Consider the following 22595-nt stretch of genomic DNA (forward strand, 5'->3'; position numbering starts at 1 on the left):
CGATTACAGAAAATTCTGAGGTCAAGGAGAAATGGATGATGCATGAACTATACGTAATGATCGACGAAAGAAGTAAACTAAAAATCAGTGTAAAGAGGACTATTTATTGGAAACTAGGTAATGTTGAACATCCATCTGACAAGCAAACTAAACTTATTGGAGTAAAGATACAACAAGGTTACAAAACAGAAGCAGCTTAAAACGGATAAAAATTTCCCTCTGGAGAACACTGAAATATGAGTAATGTTTTAAGGCAGCTGGATGACGGAATACAACAACGAGAAAACAGGCTGAGATGGAACTATTGGTCGGATGAGCTGTGTATCAGTGACACCAGGAACTTAATGACTGAATTCGTGAACATCGCGGCACAACATCTACTTCAATAATGGTAACAGATAAGCTGATGCTTGCCATGGAGGCACAAATGGCAACCATCAAGTACTTCTTAGGGTTAAACAATGCCATTGACACCATCTACCGAGACATTTTACTTCCCAAACTTAGCAACAGTATTCTTAATCGACGAAATCTCCTTAAATTTCCTTTCCCCGAAACTCGTTATATCAGAAAACATCTATTTTGTATACCTATTAACTCCTCCTGTATCTGCCACTATCATTAATGTTATTAATATAATAATAATAATATTTGTTACTATTATCACTGTTAGTGGGAGCAGTTGCAGTAGTACAAGTGCTGCCAGTACTAACTTTATAGTTCATAATCAGTATAATTTACCCATATTGGCATGTCATTCTCTCAGATACTTTTAATACTATTTGTCATGTTAAAATTGTTACTTCTTAGGTAAATATGATGTAAAAGATACGGTATGTGTTAACCCTGGTATCATTATAATATTTTCAAGTGAAACAGAATTTCATGATGGACGTTCTTTTAAGGAACTAGGCCTGATGGCCCTAATCAGATCAGTTCAAACAAATTAATAAATAAGGGAAATAGAACAAATACATAATTAAGATATGGGAGGTATTCTACAAAGGGACGAAAGTGACGTAATACACTGGGATCTCATTTACAAATTCAAATGGCTCTGAGCACCATGGGACTTAACATTTGAGGTCCTCAGTCCCCTAGAACTTAGAACTACTTAAACATAACTAACCACACACATCCATGCCCGAGGCAGGATTCGAACCTGCGACCGTAGCGGTCGCGCGGTTCCAGACTGAAGCGCCTAGAACCGTTCGGCCAGACCGGCCGGCGATCTCATTTACAATTAGTACCTTTGGAATTGATCTAGGTAGCATGGGAAAACGTAGAGGATACGGTGCCCAAACTAGTGTGTAACCTTTGTGGTGCTGGAGTGCTTCTGAACGATCTGAAGAACTTTGGCATAACTGTACCAAAGATAACAACATCAGACGAGATTTGACTAATGCAGCACTCTGAGTTGGTCATCACATACCTCAAACATTTCCCGGTTGTTGCCTGACAAAGACCAATGTTAATGTGGAGAGCATGATTATAACGGGCCAGTTAGGATTTAGAAGGGTGAACGAAATAGGACAATCAATTTCAGCCCTGGGATAGATAGAAAGTGCGTTTGAGAAACAATGCTAAAGCTAAGGTATCTATTTCTGTTTGTCAATTTTTGTAATTAATTTTCTCAAAATCAAAATAAAATGCACTAATTGGGCCATGAAGAAATCGTTGAATCGCTGGAGGCATCTCTACATAGTTACGTGAAAAAAATGTATGAGGCAGCATAAAAAAGCGCTTTTCTGGAAGTTTTATTGTGGAAAGTACTGTGATGTATTGAGAATAGTTGTGAATAATTTTAGGACATTCACGTCGTCTGAAATCGACAGTTCAGCTAGCAAAATGAAATGCTATTGTGTATTGTCTAAAGGGAGAAACGGAAACTAACCACAGAAAAAGTTAGTATTTCTATTAAGGAGAATAATAAATGGCAGTCTATGTGACACAGGCTTAAAACTGTCTCTTTTAATGTGAATGAGAAAACTGGTTACAATAATTAAGACAATAAAGAAGAAACACATGACGAATCAAAAAACTACAAATTTAGTGAAACAAAATTTTCTCTTTAGTTCCGGAAATAAGGCACATGACTGAGTCTATCAATATTAATATTGATTTAGTACTGAAAATTTTTAGAATACCCACTTAAAAGATTTTTTCTGAGACATGTGTAGCACATCTTTCGTCTAGGTTACATCAGAGATGACAAGTGATTCATTAAGTGGCACAACCAACGAAGAGTTTCCTTCCTTTCAATGTTTTCGAAAACGATACTCAAAGTTTATTTCCAATCAGTGAAGTATTCTCAGGAGGGTAATAACACTAAGTGAGATATTTACTTATTCATCCTCTGCATAGTGAATTCTTAAGTGATACTATGCCACCAGTTGCAATTTATGCAAGATATTTGAATCTATCAGTCCTAATATAGTTCGGAGGAAGGTTTAGAGTTCTATGTGCTCTGTGCATTAGGGACGGGGCACTGATTCACCAGAAGAATGGCATGGCAGGAAATCAGATCTCTGAGTTCTTGTAAAAAATCATCCCAGCGTTCTCTTTCACTGATTTAGGAGAAACGCAAGAAATCAATATCATTGTGTTCGTCGGGATTTTAAACACCTCTCCAAAACAGAAATTTGTTAAATACTAAACCACTTTGTAGTTTACGGAACAGCTGGAAACGGAAAGCACAGTCTTTTACCGGATGGTACAGGTGTTGTTAAACTGAGTGAAGTAGCATCAATACAACTGGCAGACTGATGCTTACTGTGAAAGTTTTAAACTGTCTTTGCTTAAATGGGCTTGCCTTAATCATTGAAAAGACGGCACACAGTTTCATACTGTAAACAGTATAATATCTGTCAATAAATATAGTATATTAACTGTTCAGGAATTTCTATAGCTAATAATAAATGTAATAAATAATATAGTAACGATCTTGATATTTCCTTTACAAAGGTTCGTTTGAGGAATCTTACTAAAGTTAAAGCAACTGCTGTGGTCTCGCTCTCTCTTTTTTCTTAATATTCGAGAATTTTTAAGGTTCAATTTGACCTGGTAATACTGAAGAAAGGACTGAACAAACAGCTATAACAGCAAGCTTTCTGGTACAAACATAAGAATTTGATGATAGTTGAATTTTCGGTTAAAAATTCACATTTCAGAAGTAATTCGAATGTATGTTACGTTTGTTGACTTACTAAGTTGGAATCAATGTGAGACAAATTCATAGGGGTGTTCGGATGTATCACGTTGTAAAATATTCTCAGTGTTTTACAGCACAGTGCAAAGGACACCAAGAAATACTTTATCGATAGTAAATGAAATATATTACAGCTGGACCTTTGCAAGTACTTTGAAGACAAGTGTCTTGAGGTACTTTAGAAGAAGTGTCGTAAGTCAAATTAAATGTCTCTACATTTGAGGGAATGTTTAAGGTGTAGTGGAATTGGCTGAAGTTAATTTGAAACAAATAAGCAGTATTATTTTTTTAACAGTAAATATATTCATCACATACATTTACATACTTAAGGGATGGATTCTTTGGGTCCGAAGAAGCAGGGAGGTGCTCTGAGATCAGATGATATCGTGGACTGGCAAACATGTGCATCAAGTAGCTTCGTGTGAGGATATTTATGATTACATTAGTATACATCATTACTTTACATTCTTGACAACACCTTCTTAGACTGGTTTCTTACATATACATATATCGAATTCTGTATTTGTACAAAAATACATGACAGATACATACACACATACAATAACGACTCTAAACTCCATCGCTTCACAATGGAAGTAAACCCTGCATTCCTTGTTTATTAGTAGTTACAATCTCACGTTCTTTTATAAGAATATCACATCGCAGTACATAACAATTCTTCCATACATGTGTGTCACTGTAATTGGTTCCCGTTGTAGACTGACATACACACAAGACTAATAATAGACTGCAGTAAAGAAACGTAATATGAAAGCAAAATTTCATGGGCTCAATTAAGAAATCTTGCTGATCACACTACATTCCCTTACCGATAGGATGTATGCAAACACCAAAGGCATGACAATATATGCAATATCACATAAATATGCGTAAATACAAATCTTAGGTAACGTCAACAACTTCAGCAATTGTTATTTACAAACCATGTAAATGTTAGAAAACAAATATAAATAGTTCTACAGTCTTGTTACATAAAAATTCGGACAACGATGATACATATGGCTATCACTGAGCTACATAACCTGAGGGATGTTCTGTGATATAATTCAAAATGATATCATATCCCAGTGTTCATCCAGTCTCCATACTTCTCGGTCGTCATCAAAATCGTCATTGGCCTTCAGTTATGGCACATAAAATCTCAATCGATACGTTTTTGTATCCAGACGGTGAAACAGTGACTTGACTGATAGGAAATCTAGTGATGGGTCCGTCGTGGAACATGAAAAATGCAGTTTCCAGAAAGCTGTAGCAACTATTTTAGCCATATGGATGATTCATTGTCACATATTCCTCATAATTATTATGTAGGCGTCGAAGAAGAACATCCTACAAAGAGTCCACAAAATCACTCGTCAGACACTTGGGAGGATGTCAATAACTTACGTAGCTATATCACGTAACATATACGCACATATCAGATACTATTTACATTTCTTCGGAAGTCTGAGATGCATTTGTTATTTTGGTAAATTCAAAGACCCTATAATACTATGAGCTTTTCTTTTACATTTCCCAAAGAAAAACGTACAATAAAAGCTAGTGATAAGAATTACAAAACATTTATTCTACATGTTTCTCCTGTTAGATTATAATTTTTTTGGAACGTATCGCTGTACCACATAACACTGTATTTCTAATCTAAACAACGGGGTGCGAACAGAACGGGAAATCAGGCGTTCACAGTGTTACAGCATAAAAGTAATTGCTGTGGAGTGAGTTTCCAGGCCACCGTTATGAAGTATAAAGATAACGTGCCAACAATAGGTCGAGAAAACAAGTGGTCATTCATATGGTACCACCTTTCAAACTCGCGTAACGCATTGGAAATTGCTGCAAAATCTGTGTTCGCAAGTGTCTCGTTATGGTCGGTTACTGTGTCAGGTTTATCGAATTCCACCATCAGACAATATTAATTGAGATATTGGAAAATTGTTGGCCGACCATAATGAGATGAGAGTGATTAAAATAGTTACAAACGTGTACAAGTTGACAATGAAATTTTACTACTGACTGGAATTACTAGTTAACACGTATGTAGCATTTTCTAGATTTTATGATGTACCATAGACAGAATCTTTCACAGATTGTTTTCTTGGTGAACGAAACGTAAAGCTATTGAATAATCTGAAATTCAGATCCTTAAACACGCGATATGAAACACATATTCTCACAAAAACGTAGTCCACAGTCTTAAAGGCCATGGACGCAGAAACACAGAACACTACTGTTATCAGATGTATCGGATATTGTAACCACATTGCGCAAGTGGCTGATATGAAAAACAGTCCATGTATATGTCTCCTCCTATTAATCTTGGGCTAATAACTATTAACAGCGTCTCTGTATGTTCTATGTAAAATCCAAACTTGTGTCAATCTGCACAGTTGACTTCTCATTTCAAAAACTGACAAACAATGATGAGATATGTTCTGCAGGAAAGAGTGACCTCTCTCATCGTCCACAGTGATTAATGCTTCCTTAAATTTCTTCGAAAGTCATTAGCAAACAACCAGAATTTGACGCATGATGAGGAAACAGATTATCACCACAGACGAAGATCAGATATAAGTGTAAACTGAAACGTAAAACACTGGTTGAAAGTAAGTGCTCGAAGTCGTCTCAGAACCAGGTCACGAAGTTCTAGAATAGCACTGTAGTAACAGATTTCCCTGCGTACACAGAGATTCATCCTGACAGTACAAACCCACTAGCTGGGGGTTCCGCCCATTAACACTGCCTTGCTGCCGTCACATGGGATTGGAGGTTTAGGGAGGATGAGAAAGAGGGATAGTGAAAATTTAATTTTGGAGGCATCCTCTGATCTTGTTTTAGAAGAGAAATTCAAGTCCTGACCCAGGAAAGAGCATTTCACGGATCACTCTACTACCCATTAGAGAAGTGTTGGATTTGTTTGGAAATATTTACCTGAAACCTCGCTCGCAATGTGAACACTGAAATGGCATGCTGTCAACACGAAAGGCTGGCTGTCGACCAATATAATTTGTATTTCTGCTAAAGAATTGTCTACAGATTACAGTGGGATGGCTCAGCTGTTCAAATACCCCTCCTTCAGGCAGCTGGGTGTCTTGAACAAATGAATGTGTTGGAGATGTTCTGGTCGAAAAACCAAGCTCACCATTCAGCGTTATTTCGCCTGATGGCATTTCCGGACAAGGTGACCCCAGCTTCAGTGTATTGTGGCTCATGTCACACTACTGCGCCGGAAATGAGCAAAGAGGTTTAAAAGGACAGGGTCAGCAACGAGTGGGAAGTGATCCAGGAGACTAGTAGGACGAATGGGCTATTGAAACGAAAACCTTTTTTAGATGTAGCGGCAGAGGCGATTGCCCATTTGACGGTCAGTACACTAGCAGAGATGGTCGCATTACACCTGTGTTGGCTGCAGCAGGCCATCCACCTTGGAGACCCCAGGCGTACTCTCACGGGCTTCGCTGCTGACGGTGATGTTGGAGCGTGACGTCATGGTGATGGCAGTGGTAGAGGTGTCAACCCTGCTGACGAGCGGTCCGCGTTCGCCAGTCTCCTCGTCCAGCAGCCCAGCAGCTCCGCTGCCATTGGCACTGGTGGCACCGCCGGCTGGGCCGCAACCACGGCCGCCCCCGAAGCCACCGCCGCCCCCGCCGCCTCCGCCGCCGCCGCCGCCTCCACCGCCGCCTCCGCGCGGCCGTTCCGATCCGGCTCCCTTGGCATGGTGCCGGCGCGGGAAGACACTGTTCTCGTTGTGCAACGTCGCGTTCACGTCCTTGCCGGCGGCGCAGGTGCAAGCCTTCAGGAAGCTCTTCTTGAAGTTGTCACTGAGGAATGCGTACAGAATGGGGTTCATGGCTGAATTGGAGTAGCTGAGGCAGCCCGCCAGGAGGAAGATAGTGATGGCGACGCGTGGCTGGCACTGGTTGGGCGGTGTGAAGATGAGCGCCACCTGCGTGATCCAATAGGGCAGCCAACAAAGCACATACACCGTGATGACGGTCAGCACCAGCTTGGTGACCTTGCGGTGGGAGCGCTTCTTCTCCTTGCTCTTGTTCTTCGGCCCCACCGTTCGCAGTTTCCGGATGACGAGGAAGTAGAAGACGAAGATGAGCAGCAGCGGCACGGCGAAGCTCAGCACGAAGGAGTAGAGCGTGAAGGCGGTCTGCCCACTCAGGTTGCCGCTCTCGGGCCAGATGATGTTGCAGCTGTTGGGCTCCTGAGCGAGCGTCCGCGCGTACATGATGACCGGCACCATCAGCAGGGCGCTCGCGGTCCACGCCATCAGCGACACCACCTGCGAAAAAAAATCGATAATTAGTAAACCACACTTTCTTGAGTATCTCCGTAGCTGAGAAACCAGTGCGTCTGACTACAATGCAGAGGACCCAGGTTCAGCCCACAAGTATCAAGGATGTGCACTCGATCTCGTTGGGCCAATGAAGGAGCTATTAAATTTATAAATAGAAGCCCCGAGGAAACTTCCTGGCAGATTAAAACTGTGTGCCCGACCGAGACTCGAACTCAGGACCTTTGCCTTTCGCGGGCAAGTGCTCTACCAACTGAGCTACCGAAGCACGACTCACGCCCGGTACCCACAGCTTTACTTCTGCCAGTACCTCGTCTCCTACCTTCCAAACTTTACAGAAGCTCTCCTGCGAACCTTGCAGAACTAGCACTCCTGAAAGAAAGGATATTGTGGAGACATGGCTTAGCCACAGCCTGGGGGATGTTTCCAGAATGAGATTTTCACTCTGCAGCGGAGTGTGCGCTGATATGAAACTTCCTGGCAGATTAAAACTGTGTGCCCGACCGAGACTCGAACTCGGCACCTTTGCCTTTCGCGGGCAAGTGCTCTACCAACTGAGCTACCGAAGCACGACTCACGCCCGGTACCCACAGCTTTACTTCTGCCAGTACCTCGTCTCCTACCTTCCAAACTTTACAGAAGCTCTCCTGCGAACCTTGCATCTGACATTAGCTGGAAGAGAAGTGTACTGGGCACATGCTCCTCTATACTGCCTACAAATAATACCATTTGTGGAAGATGGTGAAGTGGCAGTTCACCATCGCACAATTTTACGGAGTTTCATTTTATTTTATTTGCTTATTTATAATGAAACATCATATAAAGCTCACATAACAACTGGCAGTAATGTATTGATGTTAACGGAATTTCCTGACAGATTAAAACTGTGTGGCAGACTGACACTCGCACTCGCTTAATAAATCACAATCTATTAATATTGATCACATTTCTCAGCAAATTAAAACTGTGTGCTGAATCCGGACTCGAACCAGGAATGTTGCCTCTGCAGGAAACGAGCTTAGCGACTGGTTTATCTACACACTTTCTTTCGGCTTTAATTCCTACAGGACGTCTCTCCAATATTTCGGACTTCCGGTGTCTTTGATGTTTCGTGATAATTGAAACTGATAGCAATGATAAAGATTTTTCACAGCATCAGGCAATATGAATTTCGATAAATATGTATAAACTGTAGTGCGCCGCCGCTAATCAAATAAAAAAAAACGAAATAACTAAACAGGAAAGGAGACATTAGGTACAGCGAAAGCAGAAGCGAAGTTACCATCGGTAAACCAGGAGATAATCGAGCTTATGGATGAAAGAAGAAAATTTAATTATCTTTAAAAAGAGATAGAAAAGAAGCAATACATATTGTTTAGGGATTATACGAACAGAAATTGCAGAACAGGGTAATTCAGGTAGATGACAAAAACATGATATGATTGCAGGAAAAATTTGAAGCGGGGCACAGGAATACTAAATGCAACGTTGAGAAGAACTGTTCCGAAGTGTAACAAAAGAAATAGAGGAAGATGATGTTCAAGAAGCAGCTGATCCAATAACGCGGTCAGAGTGGACAAGTTAGGACAAATCGGTGATAACCTTTGAAGAAACTAATATATGCGAGAATTGTAGAAGCAAGCAGCATATTTGAAAAAAAAAAAGATCAAATGTGTGTGAAGTCCTAAGAGACCAAACTGCAGAGGGACCAACCTGCACTAGACTTATACACTACTTAAACTTATACTAAGAACAACACACACATCCATGCCCGAGGGAGGACTCGAACCTCCGGTGGAATCCGTGACATGGCATCTTTGAAATTTGAAAATCCAAGACACGTGTGCTTTACCATCAGATTTCCAGGAAAGCCTTGCCATCACATAACCAAAGCAGGCAAGATAAATGTGTAAATATCGGACGGTTAGCCTGATAAGTATTTTCTTTCTGAGGAAGGAGACGATGAACACAAATCAGTTCTAGTACATCAAGGAAGCAGATCAGACGCATTCGCTTTCCGGTTGGTCGTTATCTGATGTATAGAAGCTTTAAACAACCATTACACGCAAGTCTACAGATATGACAGCATATGTAATATTAATATGAGAAAAAAAAGGTATGAAATAAATCAAAAGTATATATCAGACTGTCTTCAAACTCTTGTAAATTATATTAATCAAAATATAAGTTTTCCATTCCAAAACCTCACTCTTCATCGAAGTTAACTGTTTATAAGTTCCTAAGCTCCGAAGTAGAGAGAGAAGCTACATGGTCAAAGAAATCTTTTACTGAGACTGAATTAAAAGAAATTTACTACGAAACACAGCGTTGTTCATAAGTACCTCCGGGACGGACTACAGAAAATGATTGTGTGAAACGTACAAGGCATATAGAAAAATGATACATATCAGCTGATAGAGCATTTCTCCATGTCTCGATTCGTAATAACAGTACGCGCTACGGCGTAGTTGCACTAGATGACAGGCGTGTCAGAACATGCAGACAAATTATCTGCTCTGTACTGTCGCATCGAATTATTTGGCGCCTGCAGACAGGCAATCCAATGAACAGGTTTCCAAAGCAAGCCGTCGTTGCGGCTTGTCCGACAGCAGTAGCGGCAACTTCAGTGTATTTATTAACGTCTGCCACGGCACAAGCGATGCACTTATTGAGGACCTCTAATGTGAATTAAAAAGGTGCTCTATCGACTGATATATGTATATTTTATGTACATCTAGCAGTTTTCGCACAATCGTCTTCTGAACCACGGAGGTACCAAAATCAGCATAAGTAGAATGTTGTAAGATGAAACAAGACAAGTTTGTGCTAAGAAGTATGTGATGCAGGGTTGCGGCTTGTTACCACTGTTTATCGTGTGCGCAGAAGAACTAAGTAAGGAAATGAAGAATATTTTAGAGGAGGGATGAAGAGTAAGGGGAATATATGGCAAGGATTTCAGAAGACAAAGGAAATACGTAGGTGATAAGGAGTTGTAGAACGGAGAACAACGACTTGTTCAACATCAGAATTGAGAACGACACAGTAGCGGAATATGAGAAGTCATACTACTGTCTAGGGAGCAAGATTACCCAGGATAAGACATCCGCAATAAAAGAGCTCTCTGCTGTCAGATATTGACTTGGATACGAGAAGGAAGCTTCTATTATTTATTGTTCTCGTGTTAGAAACACACAGATGCACACAGCTAGCAAAAATTACATTTTATAAATTTTGACCAGAACTTGCCTTCTTCTTGTGCAATCTCCGAGGCTTCATCTTCCATGCAGAAGTTTGGACACAATCGACACTGAAGCATATGTTTAACTGTTTGATCTTCTCCACAGTCACACTTAACACTGCCTTCTTTGTCTTAGTCCATCTTGCCCTATGAACCCTGGATATGCCGACTCCTGATCTCAAAAGACTTCCATGTCATCCATCCCTTGTCATAATCAGTTGCTAGACTTTCAGATACAATTTCCAGCCGGAGGGAAGGGGGTCCTTAACTTTATGCAGTTGTAACCTGGCTATTTTATCTGTGACAGGGGGTACATCTGACGTTCTGAGAAAGCTCTTTCCGGATATCAATTTTAGCACGTGCATTCCACGTCCATGTAATGGATGAGGTACTGCCTGCTCAATTTTCTTCCTTTCCTAGTCTCCTACTATTTCTCTTCGAACATAACGTGGAACTGTTCCCCCCAGGTGGTGAAGCCAAGCGGTTGGAATAGATTTTAACCAGCCTGTTGTAAGTCTGGATGTGCCGTTGAAGGCTACATCCAACTGTAGCCGTTGAGGGCTACATCCAGCTGTTTGGCTTGACTTGAATTGTACCAAACAAGAAACGGGTATCCTGGAACAGAATAACACAGTGGCATTGCAGAAGCTCGATTTGTTTTGGCTTGACTACTCCACTGTGAACAAGCCTGTTTTCTAAGATGTTTCTGACGGAAACTTTCAACTTGGTGTTCATTCAATGCTTCTTGTGTGAAAGAGATCTGCCGAGTGTCGTTCTTAAGTATTTTGGAATATCACATTGTTTTAGTTTAACCCATGAAGAGGGAAAGTCGTCAAAAATAATAAGCGGCAGAGCACTGGCGCGTATAGTGCAAAGGACGAAGCGTTTATTTGGAGTCGAAGAGACCTGCACGGGATACAGTAGTGTTGGAGAGCTACGTCAAACGACTCTTCGGACTGAATACCACAATAACAAAATGGTGGAATTTCATTCTTTTCGCGCCTTGTACGCCTGCTTATTATGATCAAAGTTACGGTTTTCCGAGTATTAAAAAAAACTGAAAGCACAATGTGACCGAGTACAGGCAGAGAATGTGCTACACAAGAAGCATATCAAGCAACTTACTGTGCGACAGATAACAGTACAGTCAGAAACTTGAGTTGCTGGTTTGAAAAAAATCCTATGCAATTTAGCTTCTGATATGTTAAATATTGAAAATGTAACGTATCTGTTGAAACTTTTGCAACTTCAAGCTAGAGGTAAAATAACATAATATTTACAGCAGTTAAGAAAATTTGCTGCGACCCAACATTTTTAGTCTACCAAGCCATATAGCTACTTTCGATAGTTTGTGGAAATTATCTCGCCCAACACACCGCTGTAATTACTGAGAAGTTCCTTATTTATAAACAGAAATCATTCTTTATAGTAACTGAACTCTAGGTAGAAAGACACTGTATAAAATTTATAGGGCTAAAACTGCTCCTGAAGAGTTATTTAATCTGCACTATAACTCGTCTACGTAAATCTAAATCTTTTTAGAAAATGGTTCAAATGGCTCTGAGCACTATGGGACTTAACATCTGAGGTCATCAGTCCCCTAGAACTTAGAACTACTTAAACCTAACTAACCTAAGGACATCACACACATCCAAGCCCGAGGCAGGATTTGAACCTGCGACCGTAGAGGTCGCGTGGTTCCAGACTGAAGCGCCTAGAACCGCTCGAATTACAGGGTGTACATAAAGTTAGGGAATACTTTCAATTATTTATTGCACAAGAACCAAACGTTGTACAGATACCATACATATATTGAAGAGTAACCCTGAAAGTTTTTTTTCATGTATACCGCCACAGCGTAGTTTAGTAATTTGCCGATAGTCAGCGCTAGTCGCAAACATGGCGACCATGCAAAAGAAGGTGACAGCAGTTTCATGAAATGGCCTCCCCGATCACCAGATCTCACTCCGTGTGACTTTTTTCTGTGGGAACACATTACAGATATGGTGTATGTACCTCGTCTACCACGTGATGTAACAGAGCTCCGGGAGAGAATACGGGAATCGACTGCCACAGTCGACGATGCCATGCTGAGACAGGTATGGCAAAAATTCGATTACCGTATAGACGTCTGCCGGGTCACTCATGGTGCACATATCGAATGTTTGTAAAAATAAACTTTCAGAGTTTCTCCTCAAAATGCAATGTGTATGACATCTGTACCATGTTTAGTTCTTGTAAAATAAATAATTTAAAATGTTTCCGGACTTTATGTACACCCTGTATATTATTTTTTGTAAATTATTATTATTATTGAATTGCTTCTGTTAACTGTTTGTAATACATTTTAATAGTATTCTCGCCTATAGTACGTTGGCGTATGAAACTGTGGGTATCCTTAAAATACAGAATTTCTGCGCCAGTCACGTTTCTGTTAGTTCACCACAAAGCATTTTGAAGCTTACTCCATAGACCTCAGGTGGTACCTGCTCAAAATGGATTGATTTATATTCAGTTTGCGAGCAACAAGAGGTTATGAGCGGACGAACATGTTTTGATTCTCGCTGAGATCGAATGTTCAGCCGGTGGTTCGCATCTTCCCAACTCGATATATTCGACGCCGTTGTTCAATGTCTTCATCACCCGTCCCTCGAGACGTGTTGGGAAGACGTGAACCATCGGCAGAATGCCCGTTCACAACGAAATGTCAGCGAATCGCCGGGAAAGTGTAAGAGACTTGATTCGTCTTGTATTTTTATCCACATCGAAAAATTTGTCCATATTACGATTAAAACTTTCCTTGTTGCTGCCAGTATACACAGAAATCCCCGCTATTAGCTGGTTTTTTTGAGAAGATATTTGAAATTAATCAAAGGCAATTTCCACGGGACAGACATAGCAGATGACGCCCTTGACTACGGATAGAATAACAGACGGGAATTCAGTTTGCTTCAAACTAGCGAAGGTATAGCCACTCTATGAAATTTAAACTCGATGACGTCAACACATGGATCATATAGTATATCTCTTTGGTTGTATTGTATGGAACCGGGGACCTAGAAACGACGCAGTGGCTTCGTCCCCGCCGCAGCCGCAGTGGTCCACAACCCCACGACGACTACCGCAGTCCACTTCACCCCTCCGCCGCCCCACACCGAACCCAAGGCTATTGTGCGGTTCGGCCCCCGGTGGACCCCCCAGACTACGTCTCAAAACAATGTTCAAATGCGTGTGAAATCTTATGGGACTTAATTGCTAAGGTCATCAGTCCCTAAGCTTACACACTACTTAACCTAAATTATCCTAAGGAGAAACATACCCATGCCCGAGGGAGGACTCGAACCTCCGCCGGGAGGAACGTCTCATACCAGACGAGTGTAACCCCAATGTTTGCGTGGTAATGGTGGTAAACGCGTACGTGGAGAACTTGTATGCGCAGCAATCGCCGACATAGTGTAACTGAGGCGGAATAAGAGGCTCCAGCCCGCATTCGCCGAGGTAGTTGGAAAACCGCCTAAAAACCATCCACAGACTGGCCGACTCACCGGACCTCGACACAAATCCACCGAGAGGATTCGTGCCGGGGACCAGGCGCTCTTCCTGCACAGAAAGCCCTGCTTTAGACCGCACGGCCAACCGGGCGGGCTATCTCTTTGGTTACTAGAGATAATGTTAGAGTCAGATGAAATCTCTGTCTCCTTGTCGAGTAGACGTTGTCTGTCCAGTCCTGTAACACAAAAAGGCCGTAGACTTTGGTGCCACCTCAATATTATCATCACTCATCCGGTGCACAGTTGGTTGATAGAGCAACGCACGTCTGATCGGTCTATCACTGTAACCATTCTGACGAAAGGTGAACTCAAGATGAGCTAACTCAGCTGGCAAACTCTCAGGGCCCGAGACGACGTGGGCCCTCTGAACTGAGGTACGAAGTACCCCTTCACAGCCGGCCGGTGTGGCCGTGCGGTTCTAGGCACTTCAGTCTGGAACCGCGCGACCGCTACGGTCGCAGGTTCGAATCCTGTCTCGGGCATGGATGTGTGTGATGTCCTTAGGTTCGTTAGGTTTAAGTAGTTCTAAATTCTAGGGGACTGATGACGTCAGAAGTTAAGTCCCATAGTGCTAAAAGCCATTTGAACCATTTTTTAACCTCTTCACACTGAGCCGGATGATGACAACTATCAAGCGTGTAGGATACAAGTTGTGTGAATAGACTTCCTATAAACGGCATGTCCCAGCATACGATCCGCCTTCCTCTTGATCAATACATCAAGGAACGGAAAACAGCCATCATTTTCTACCTTCATTGTGAAAAAAAAGACCTTTGGGTGGATTGAATTCAGGTGTTTCTAAAACATCGTTCCAATTGTAACTGCCACGAGGCCAAGGTTTCAAAGTCACGCCAAAGAACTTCTTCGAATTCTTCCATAAAAAAGTTGATAATAACAGATGACAGCGGACTTCCCATCGTAACTCCATTTGCTGGTAGTACCGTTCACTGAATAAAAAGTACGTGTAAGTCAACACATGTCGAGATACGTTCATCAATTCAGCACCAAACCTAACCTCAGTGAACCTTAAAGAATCAGACAGAGAAATGCAAGTGAAGGTGACAACACATCAAAACTTACTATTTGGAGAATATCAAAGTCATTCAACGCATTCCCTGTAATCGACGAAAAAATCCGCCGAGCTCATGTGATGCTCACACCGACCTACCATAGGGCTCAACAGAATAGTAAGGTCTTTTGCTACACAATCTGTCGGGGGACCAATGTTACTCACAATCCGCCTAAGAGGAAGTTCTTCCTTGTGGACCTTCGGAAGATCATATAGCCAAGGGGCAAGAGCACAATATGAATTAAGAACCTTAAAAGTCTACTGCGACAAGAAACTTTTCTTTAGGAGGCTGTTAGTCTTTCTCTCAACACTTTTTGTGGGTGCAATTATGTTATATGATGACATGGTCGGAGACCGTGGCTGTTATTTGAAGACAAATGTTGATGGTGTTCAGACAGCAACGAGCCACAAATTTATTTTCAGTTCCTTTATTCAAAAGGTGCCGCTACCGGTTTCGAATCATTACGATTAATCTTCAGACGGTTTTCATGCTTTCATTACAGGTGGTGCGAGTTTTTACAGATTAATTGTGAAATGTCGGTTTGTAGTGTTTGTTTTCATAGTCCAAGAGATGTGAATACATTCCCACTGGATTCTTATTTTTGCACGCGTAAGATTTTCTCACTGAACACTTTAGATTTGTCACAGAATAGATTTCTAACACGCACCCCATATTTTGATACATACAAAGTGCTTAAAAACATATTGTGAGAGTCGTTAAGCATGCCTCTGAAGTGATCGCACGTATTTTTGAGTGAACAATGTAATTTCAGCTTTGTTAACGTGGAAAATCAGAAGAGCGTATGACATACTAAAATATGACAAAATGTATTTAATTAAAAACAAAAATTTTGTAACAACAAACTTCAAACGCGAGAATTTCAGCTTCAAGAATCAGCCCCCAAGACACGAAGAACCAGAGCCATCTCAACATGACAAGCTAAGTAAACTAGAAAGTTTATTGTAATCTCTGCTCGTCTCAAATCTTCATAAAAGACTAATGTGGACAATACATGGAATTAGGAAGGAGGGGAGAGGGGGGAAGATTACAACGTGCATTTCATGACCGTGTAATGGATTAGATACCCCCTACTCCATTTTCTTCTTTTTCTTGTTCGCAGCTATTTCTCTTCGAACATAAGGTGGAGTTGTTCCTACCAGGTAGTAAAGGCACATGGTTGGAGTAGATTTTAAACAACCTGTTATAAGTATGCGTGTGTCGTTGAGGGCTACATTCACCTCACCTCTTTGGCGTGACGTGAATTATATGAGACAGGATAGGTTAATTCTGGAGCGGAAAACACAGTAAACTGCAGAAATTCGAATTGTTTCGGCTTGTCTATCCTACAGTGAACCGAACAGTTTTCTTAGGACATTGTTTCTGATGGAAACTTTCAACTTGGTGTTCATGCAGTGCTTCTTGCACATAAAATGTGTGCCGACTGTTGTTCCTAGGTATTTTGGAAAATCACATTGATCTGATTCAACCCCTGACCAGACTACCTTTATTTTTCGAGTGGCTTCTCTGTTTCTGAAACGGAAACCACACACTTGTGTCTTAGATGGATTTGATTTATTGTTTGCACCATAGTATCTTGACAGTCCTTCATTAGTGATTGTGTTTTCCACTGATTCATACCTCAGTGACTGTGTGGGAAGAGCGAGATTGTCAGTACAGAAGAAACTCCGAGTATTGGGGGCCATGGGTTGCTCTTTTGTATGTACACTACTGGCCATTAAAATTGCTACACCAAGAAGAAATGCAGATGATAAACGGGTATTCATTGGGCAAATATATTATACTAGAACTGACATGCGATTGCATTTTCACGCAATTTGGGTGCACAGATCCAGAGAAATCAGTACCCAGAACAATCACCTTCGGCCGTAATAACGGCCTTGTTACGCCTGGGCATTGATTCAAACAGAACTTGGATGGCGTGTACAGGTACAACTGCCCATGCAACACGATACCACAGTTCATCAAGAGTAGTGACTGGCGTATTGGTACGAGCCAGTTGCTCGGCCACCATTGACCAGACGTTTTCAGTTGGTGAGAGATCTGGAAAATGTGCTGGCCAGGGCAGCAGTCGAGCATTTTCTGTACCCAGAAAGGCCCGTACAGGACCTGCAACATGCGGTCGTGCATTATCCTACTGAAATGTAGGGTTTCGCAGGGATCGAATGAAGGGTAGAGCCACGGGTCGTAACACATCTGAAATGTATCGTCCACTGTTCGAAGGGCCGTCATTGTGAACAAGAGGTGACCGAGACGTGTAACCAATGGCACCCATATGTGCGTTCACCGCGATGTCGAAAAACACGGATGCGACCATCATGAGGCTGTAAACAGAACCTGGACTCATCCGAAAAAATGACGTTTTGCCATTCGTACACCCAGGTTCGTTGTTGAGTACACCATCACGGGCGCTACTGTCTCTGATGCAGCGTCAAGGGTAACCGCAGCCATGGTCACCGAGCTGATAGTCCATGCTGCTGAACGTCGTCGAACTGTTCGTGCTGATGGTTGTTGTCTTTCAAACGTCCCCATCTGTTGACTCAGGGATCGATACGTGGCTGCACGATCCGTTACAGCCATGCGGATAAGATGCCTGTCATCTCGACTGCTAGTGATACGAGGCCGTTGGGATCCAGCACGGCGTTCTGTATTACCCTCCTGAACCCATCGATTCCATATTCTGCTAACAGTCATTGGATCTCGACCAACGCGAGCAGCAATGTCGCGATACGATAAACCGCAATCGCGGTAGGCTATAATCCGACCTTTATCAAAGTCGGAAACGTGATGGTACGCATTTCTCCTCCTTACTCGAGGCATCACAACAACGTTTCACCAGGCAACGCCGGTCAACTGCTGTTTGTGTATGAGAAATCAGTTGGAAACTCTCCTCATGTCACACGTTGTAGGTGTCGCTATCACTGCCAACCTTGCGTGAATGCTCTGAAAAGCTAATCATTTGCATATCACAGCATCTTCTTGCTGTCGGTTAAATTTCGCGTCTGTAGCACCTCATCTTAGTGGTGTAGCAATTTTAATAGCCAGTAGTGTATATTGAATACTTCCTTCAATATGCAATGAACCTACACACGTTTAATTCCCGGGTCAGGTTATGGAGCTGAGTTAACAATAGACGATCATTGACGGTGATGAACCCTGCTGATAATTCTACAAATATTTCTACAGTCACCTTAGAAGCTACGAAACAGTCTACTACAAACTCCGTGAGATGCAGGAGTTGTCCAGTAGAACTTTTTTTAGGACGAAATCCAGCTTGCTAACGTATAAGTAACGGTCAATTACAGGTAGAGGGTAATTTAAGATCAATCTTTCTGGAAGTTCTTAGAGGTGGCACGGCAGTGGAACTGGTTTGCAGTTCGTAGTATTGGCCCCATATTTGTCATGTTATAGCAGGGCTACCACAGGTTTCCGTGAGTGTACATCTGACCTACAACATTGATTGAGGTGAAAGGTGGAGCATCGAAATCCCCGTAAGAAGAAACCGGGAGCATTTCAAATTTGGTGTCATCCAAGGAAGCCGTAAAATAAGAATTGAGAGGAGCGGAGATTACAGTAAACTTTCTAGTTTACTCAGCTTGTCATGTTGAGTTGGCTCCACTTCTTCGTGCTAAAAGAATAGCCGAGGGAAAAAATCTATGGATGTCCCTTATCAAAATATGGGGTAGGTTAGATGACATTTGCTGCGACGTCCAGGAGTAAATTATGGGCTGGGAACGGTTGCAGGACAAAATACTGGGATATACAGGATGCTGTATGTAGTAATCACGTAGAAACTAAAGGATTAGCACGATGCAGGGGCAGATGGGAAATGGCATTAAGTCACCCGTAGACTGACGAGAACAGCAGAGTGATACTAAAGGCTGAAATCTGAGGACAGCTACTGAGATTTCGGAGGAAAGTTAGAAATCTGTTAAAACAGTGAACACTGCAAATTAAAATATAGGTTCCGAAGAAATAGCTCCTTCGATATTTTGGCGGCTAGCGCCTTCCATGTAGTAGGCCTAATTAATGGTTTTACCCATTTTTCACTGCAGCAGAACACTTAATTGTATCATGAGGGGAAGAAGCTAGTGTGATTTATTATTAAGGATGGGTAGAATTCCGTCATCACAAACGTGGAGGACGTTGAACGGTTTAAAACAGCTGTTCTGAACCCGTTTCTTTTCGTGATATAGAGGGTGTAAATGGTACCTGTTTACAACGTGACACAGTGGCGTAGTGGAAGTCGAGACGTGGAATTTGATGTCGGAAACTTGCGGCCTATTAAGCCGGGAAACAGCCTCAATTTGGCCAACAAAACTCACCTAAGCTACAGCGCATGCGCGCCGCGCGAGATTTTATCTAAAATCGCCCTTGAGCAGTGGCGGCTCGTGATTATACATTCTGGGTGTTCACAAATTTTTAGATCCACATAAATTTGAGAGTGTGGACTTTAAATCATCTGCTATGTAACAGTTATGTTTATCAAAAGTTTGTACAACTACAGCCACTGCCAATAATAATAATAACTTGTCTGAAAAAGAAACAATTGCTTTCGTGGAATTTTGTTGTTTTGCACATAACATAAACATACAGTTTAGGGAAATAACGAAATAATATTTACGTTTTCGCTACTCCCCGTTTCGCATTTTTGTGTTAGAGGAGTTTTCGTGCTTTTTTTATTTTTCAGATATACGTACAAGATCCTTATCATATGTATTAGTCCACGAAACAACTTCCACGACATTCTTACGTTGCACCTACACAACAACTTACGCTTATTGTTCAAGTGTGTGTGACATCTTATGGAACTTAACCGCTAAGGTCATCAGTCCCTAAGCGTGCACACTACTTAACCTAAAGTATCCTAAGGTATCCTAAGGACAAACACACACACCCATGCCCGAGGGAGGACTCGAACCTCCGCCGGGAACAGCCGCACAGTCCATGGCTGCAGCGCCTTACCCCGCTCGGCTGATCCTGCGCGGGTTACGGTTATTATGCACGTCTTCGTTAAATGGTCGCTTGTAGGAGCGCTTATTTGATTTCATTACTTTCTGAGTCAACGGATCTGGTCCGGGAGGCCTTAATTCCTTTGCGACTGACTTATCCTGGTAATTCTCTTCTCTGTTAGCAGATTCAGCAGAGTTCTTGTTGACAAAGCAGACGAAAGCCGATTCCAGTACTGTAAACAACCAACTCCAAATTGGCGTTTCTGTATATGATTAAATTCAGGTCTACCAGCATATTCACTTGACTAGAATACACATGAGGCACTGAGAACCGTAGGGACCAAAGACACATCGTCTTTGACCCCACGTTTAAGTGAATATCAGACAAACCAGATTTTCGTGAATGTTAGTATATACAGTGGGCCTACAGTACAGATGAACCTGACCCTCCGTAAGACCGACAGATGTCAGAAGCATGAATAATTGCCACAATCTCAGAATCGACGATGTTGTGCTTTATGGTTCTGAGCTCCTCAAATTGTACCATAAAATTCAAAACTTAATATCTCATTCAGAAACCAACAAAATAGGTTTTTCTGTCAGTACACATACTGACAACCGACCTAATTTTACAATATAGTAGTGAACTGGTATATCTGAGGAGTGTGCTGCAGTATAGAGGTATTTATGCCAAGCGAACTGGAATGAAAGTCTGCTGTAGTGTGCTACCATCTGACGTAAACTTGTAGTTCAGTGGTAAGGGCTAGCTGTGCACGCTGTGGACTATGCACATTATTTACCAAATCTGTATGTATTTGGCCCATAGGGCAATTACGTCACGCCAGTTGGAGATGCGCAAAAGCTCCTTAAATCGTGCACGACTGACTCTGAAGCCAAGTTTCACAAAGTCCAGAGTAGCAATGTTGCATAGCGTGGTAGATTTAGTGCCATATATTTCAGATTACCGCTCCTACGTTACGCCTAGCAGCATTCAAAGAAAAATAACCAAAAAATCCGCTAGGTATAAAAAGTTAGGGTGTTTACATGTTCTCGTACTCTTACACAGCAACCGCCACTGTCCTTGAATATTAAAAATTCCTATTTCTTGCACGAATATAATGCAAAATTGACGTTTGTGTAAATTTTACCTCAAGGTATTGCGAATTTTAACGCCACGAAATTAACGATTAAATCGTTTTGTTTTTCTGGCCTCCTTACTACGAATCTACAGTGTTTGTAAGTGCCAAGTTTACATCGAACTGTGAACGTAAGTGGTTTTTGCATGAAGTTCAGAAAATAATTTTTTCTTTCGTTATCCTCACGAGGAAGTTTAAATTAATAATGTTAACGAAATATCCGACTAACAAGCTGGTGGTCTAAGAGAGCGAGAGTATATTGAAAATCTCGCACGCCGCACGTGCGCTATGGCTCTGGCTTTCGAACTTCAATTTCAAGCTGTTTCACGGCTTGGTAGACCACAGGTGTCCTATATCAAATTCCTAGTCTCGACTTCCCCTACACCACTGTAGTACGTTGTAAATACCAAGTAGATCAATGATCTGCCACTAAACACGGTATATTACTAGAACATTTTTCTCTTTGATGATGACACAAAGGGCGTATAACGTCAAATAAATAATGTAGGTAATACTGTAGTCATTAACATCAGTAGGTGCTTATAGAGAACAGGTTAACTGCAATAAAACGCAATACTTATACGTGAGAAAATGTTTGACTCAAAGCTGCAATAATATTTCGTTATTATTACAACCAATTTCGGTAAAATCCCATGGTCGTGGTGTGAAAGAAGACTAATATTACTCACATCACTTTACACATACTGGCATGAAACCGAAACCGATAGTAATAAAAAAGGAAGATTAATGTTGCCTTGTGCCTTGCGCTTCCTGAAGTATATAACTACTTCTGGAAGTCATCTAAAAATTTGTGATACATATGGTTTCTGACACGGAACTCTCGTAAAGGCGAAACTGTATCGCCCCAAGGATGTCAGAAAGTTAGTGAAGTCGACCATTTTACAATTTTTGTACTGATAATAGTATGACGTTCAAGACTTTGTGCAGAAACTGAATGCTGCTAACTTCTCTAACAGAATACTTGCACTGTCCCTGACACTATATGTCATATAGTGTTATAGTTTGGAGCAATTCTGTACACTCGCCAAGGATATTCTTAGTGAGACTGATCTGCTCTGACAGTTCACGAATTCCATATGG

General features: G+C 41.7%; 1 protein-coding gene across 1 annotated transcript in view; it reads right to left on the reverse strand.

Annotated features, from left to right (window-relative positions):
* Positions 1-3488: 3488 nt before the first annotated feature.
* The window catches only part of LOC124796431 (somatostatin receptor type 2-like), a 715939-nt gene continuing 696832 nt past the window's right edge, over positions 3489-22595 (reverse strand). Inside the window, exons 6-7 of the mRNA XM_047260622.1 lie at positions 6908-7517; positions 3489-6829 (exon numbers count right to left, since the gene is read on the reverse strand). Coding sequence (XP_047116578.1) covers positions 6618-6829; positions 6908-7517 — 822 coding nt within the window. The 3' untranslated portion in view covers positions 3489-6617. The remainder of the gene's footprint in view (positions 6830-6907; positions 7518-22595) is intronic.

The sequence above is a fragment of the Schistocerca piceifrons genome, chromosome 1 (assembly GCF_021461385.2).
Source record: "Schistocerca piceifrons isolate TAMUIC-IGC-003096 chromosome 1, iqSchPice1.1, whole genome shotgun sequence".
In the NCBI taxonomy this organism is placed as follows: Eukaryota; Metazoa; Arthropoda; class Insecta; order Orthoptera; family Acrididae; genus Schistocerca; species Schistocerca piceifrons.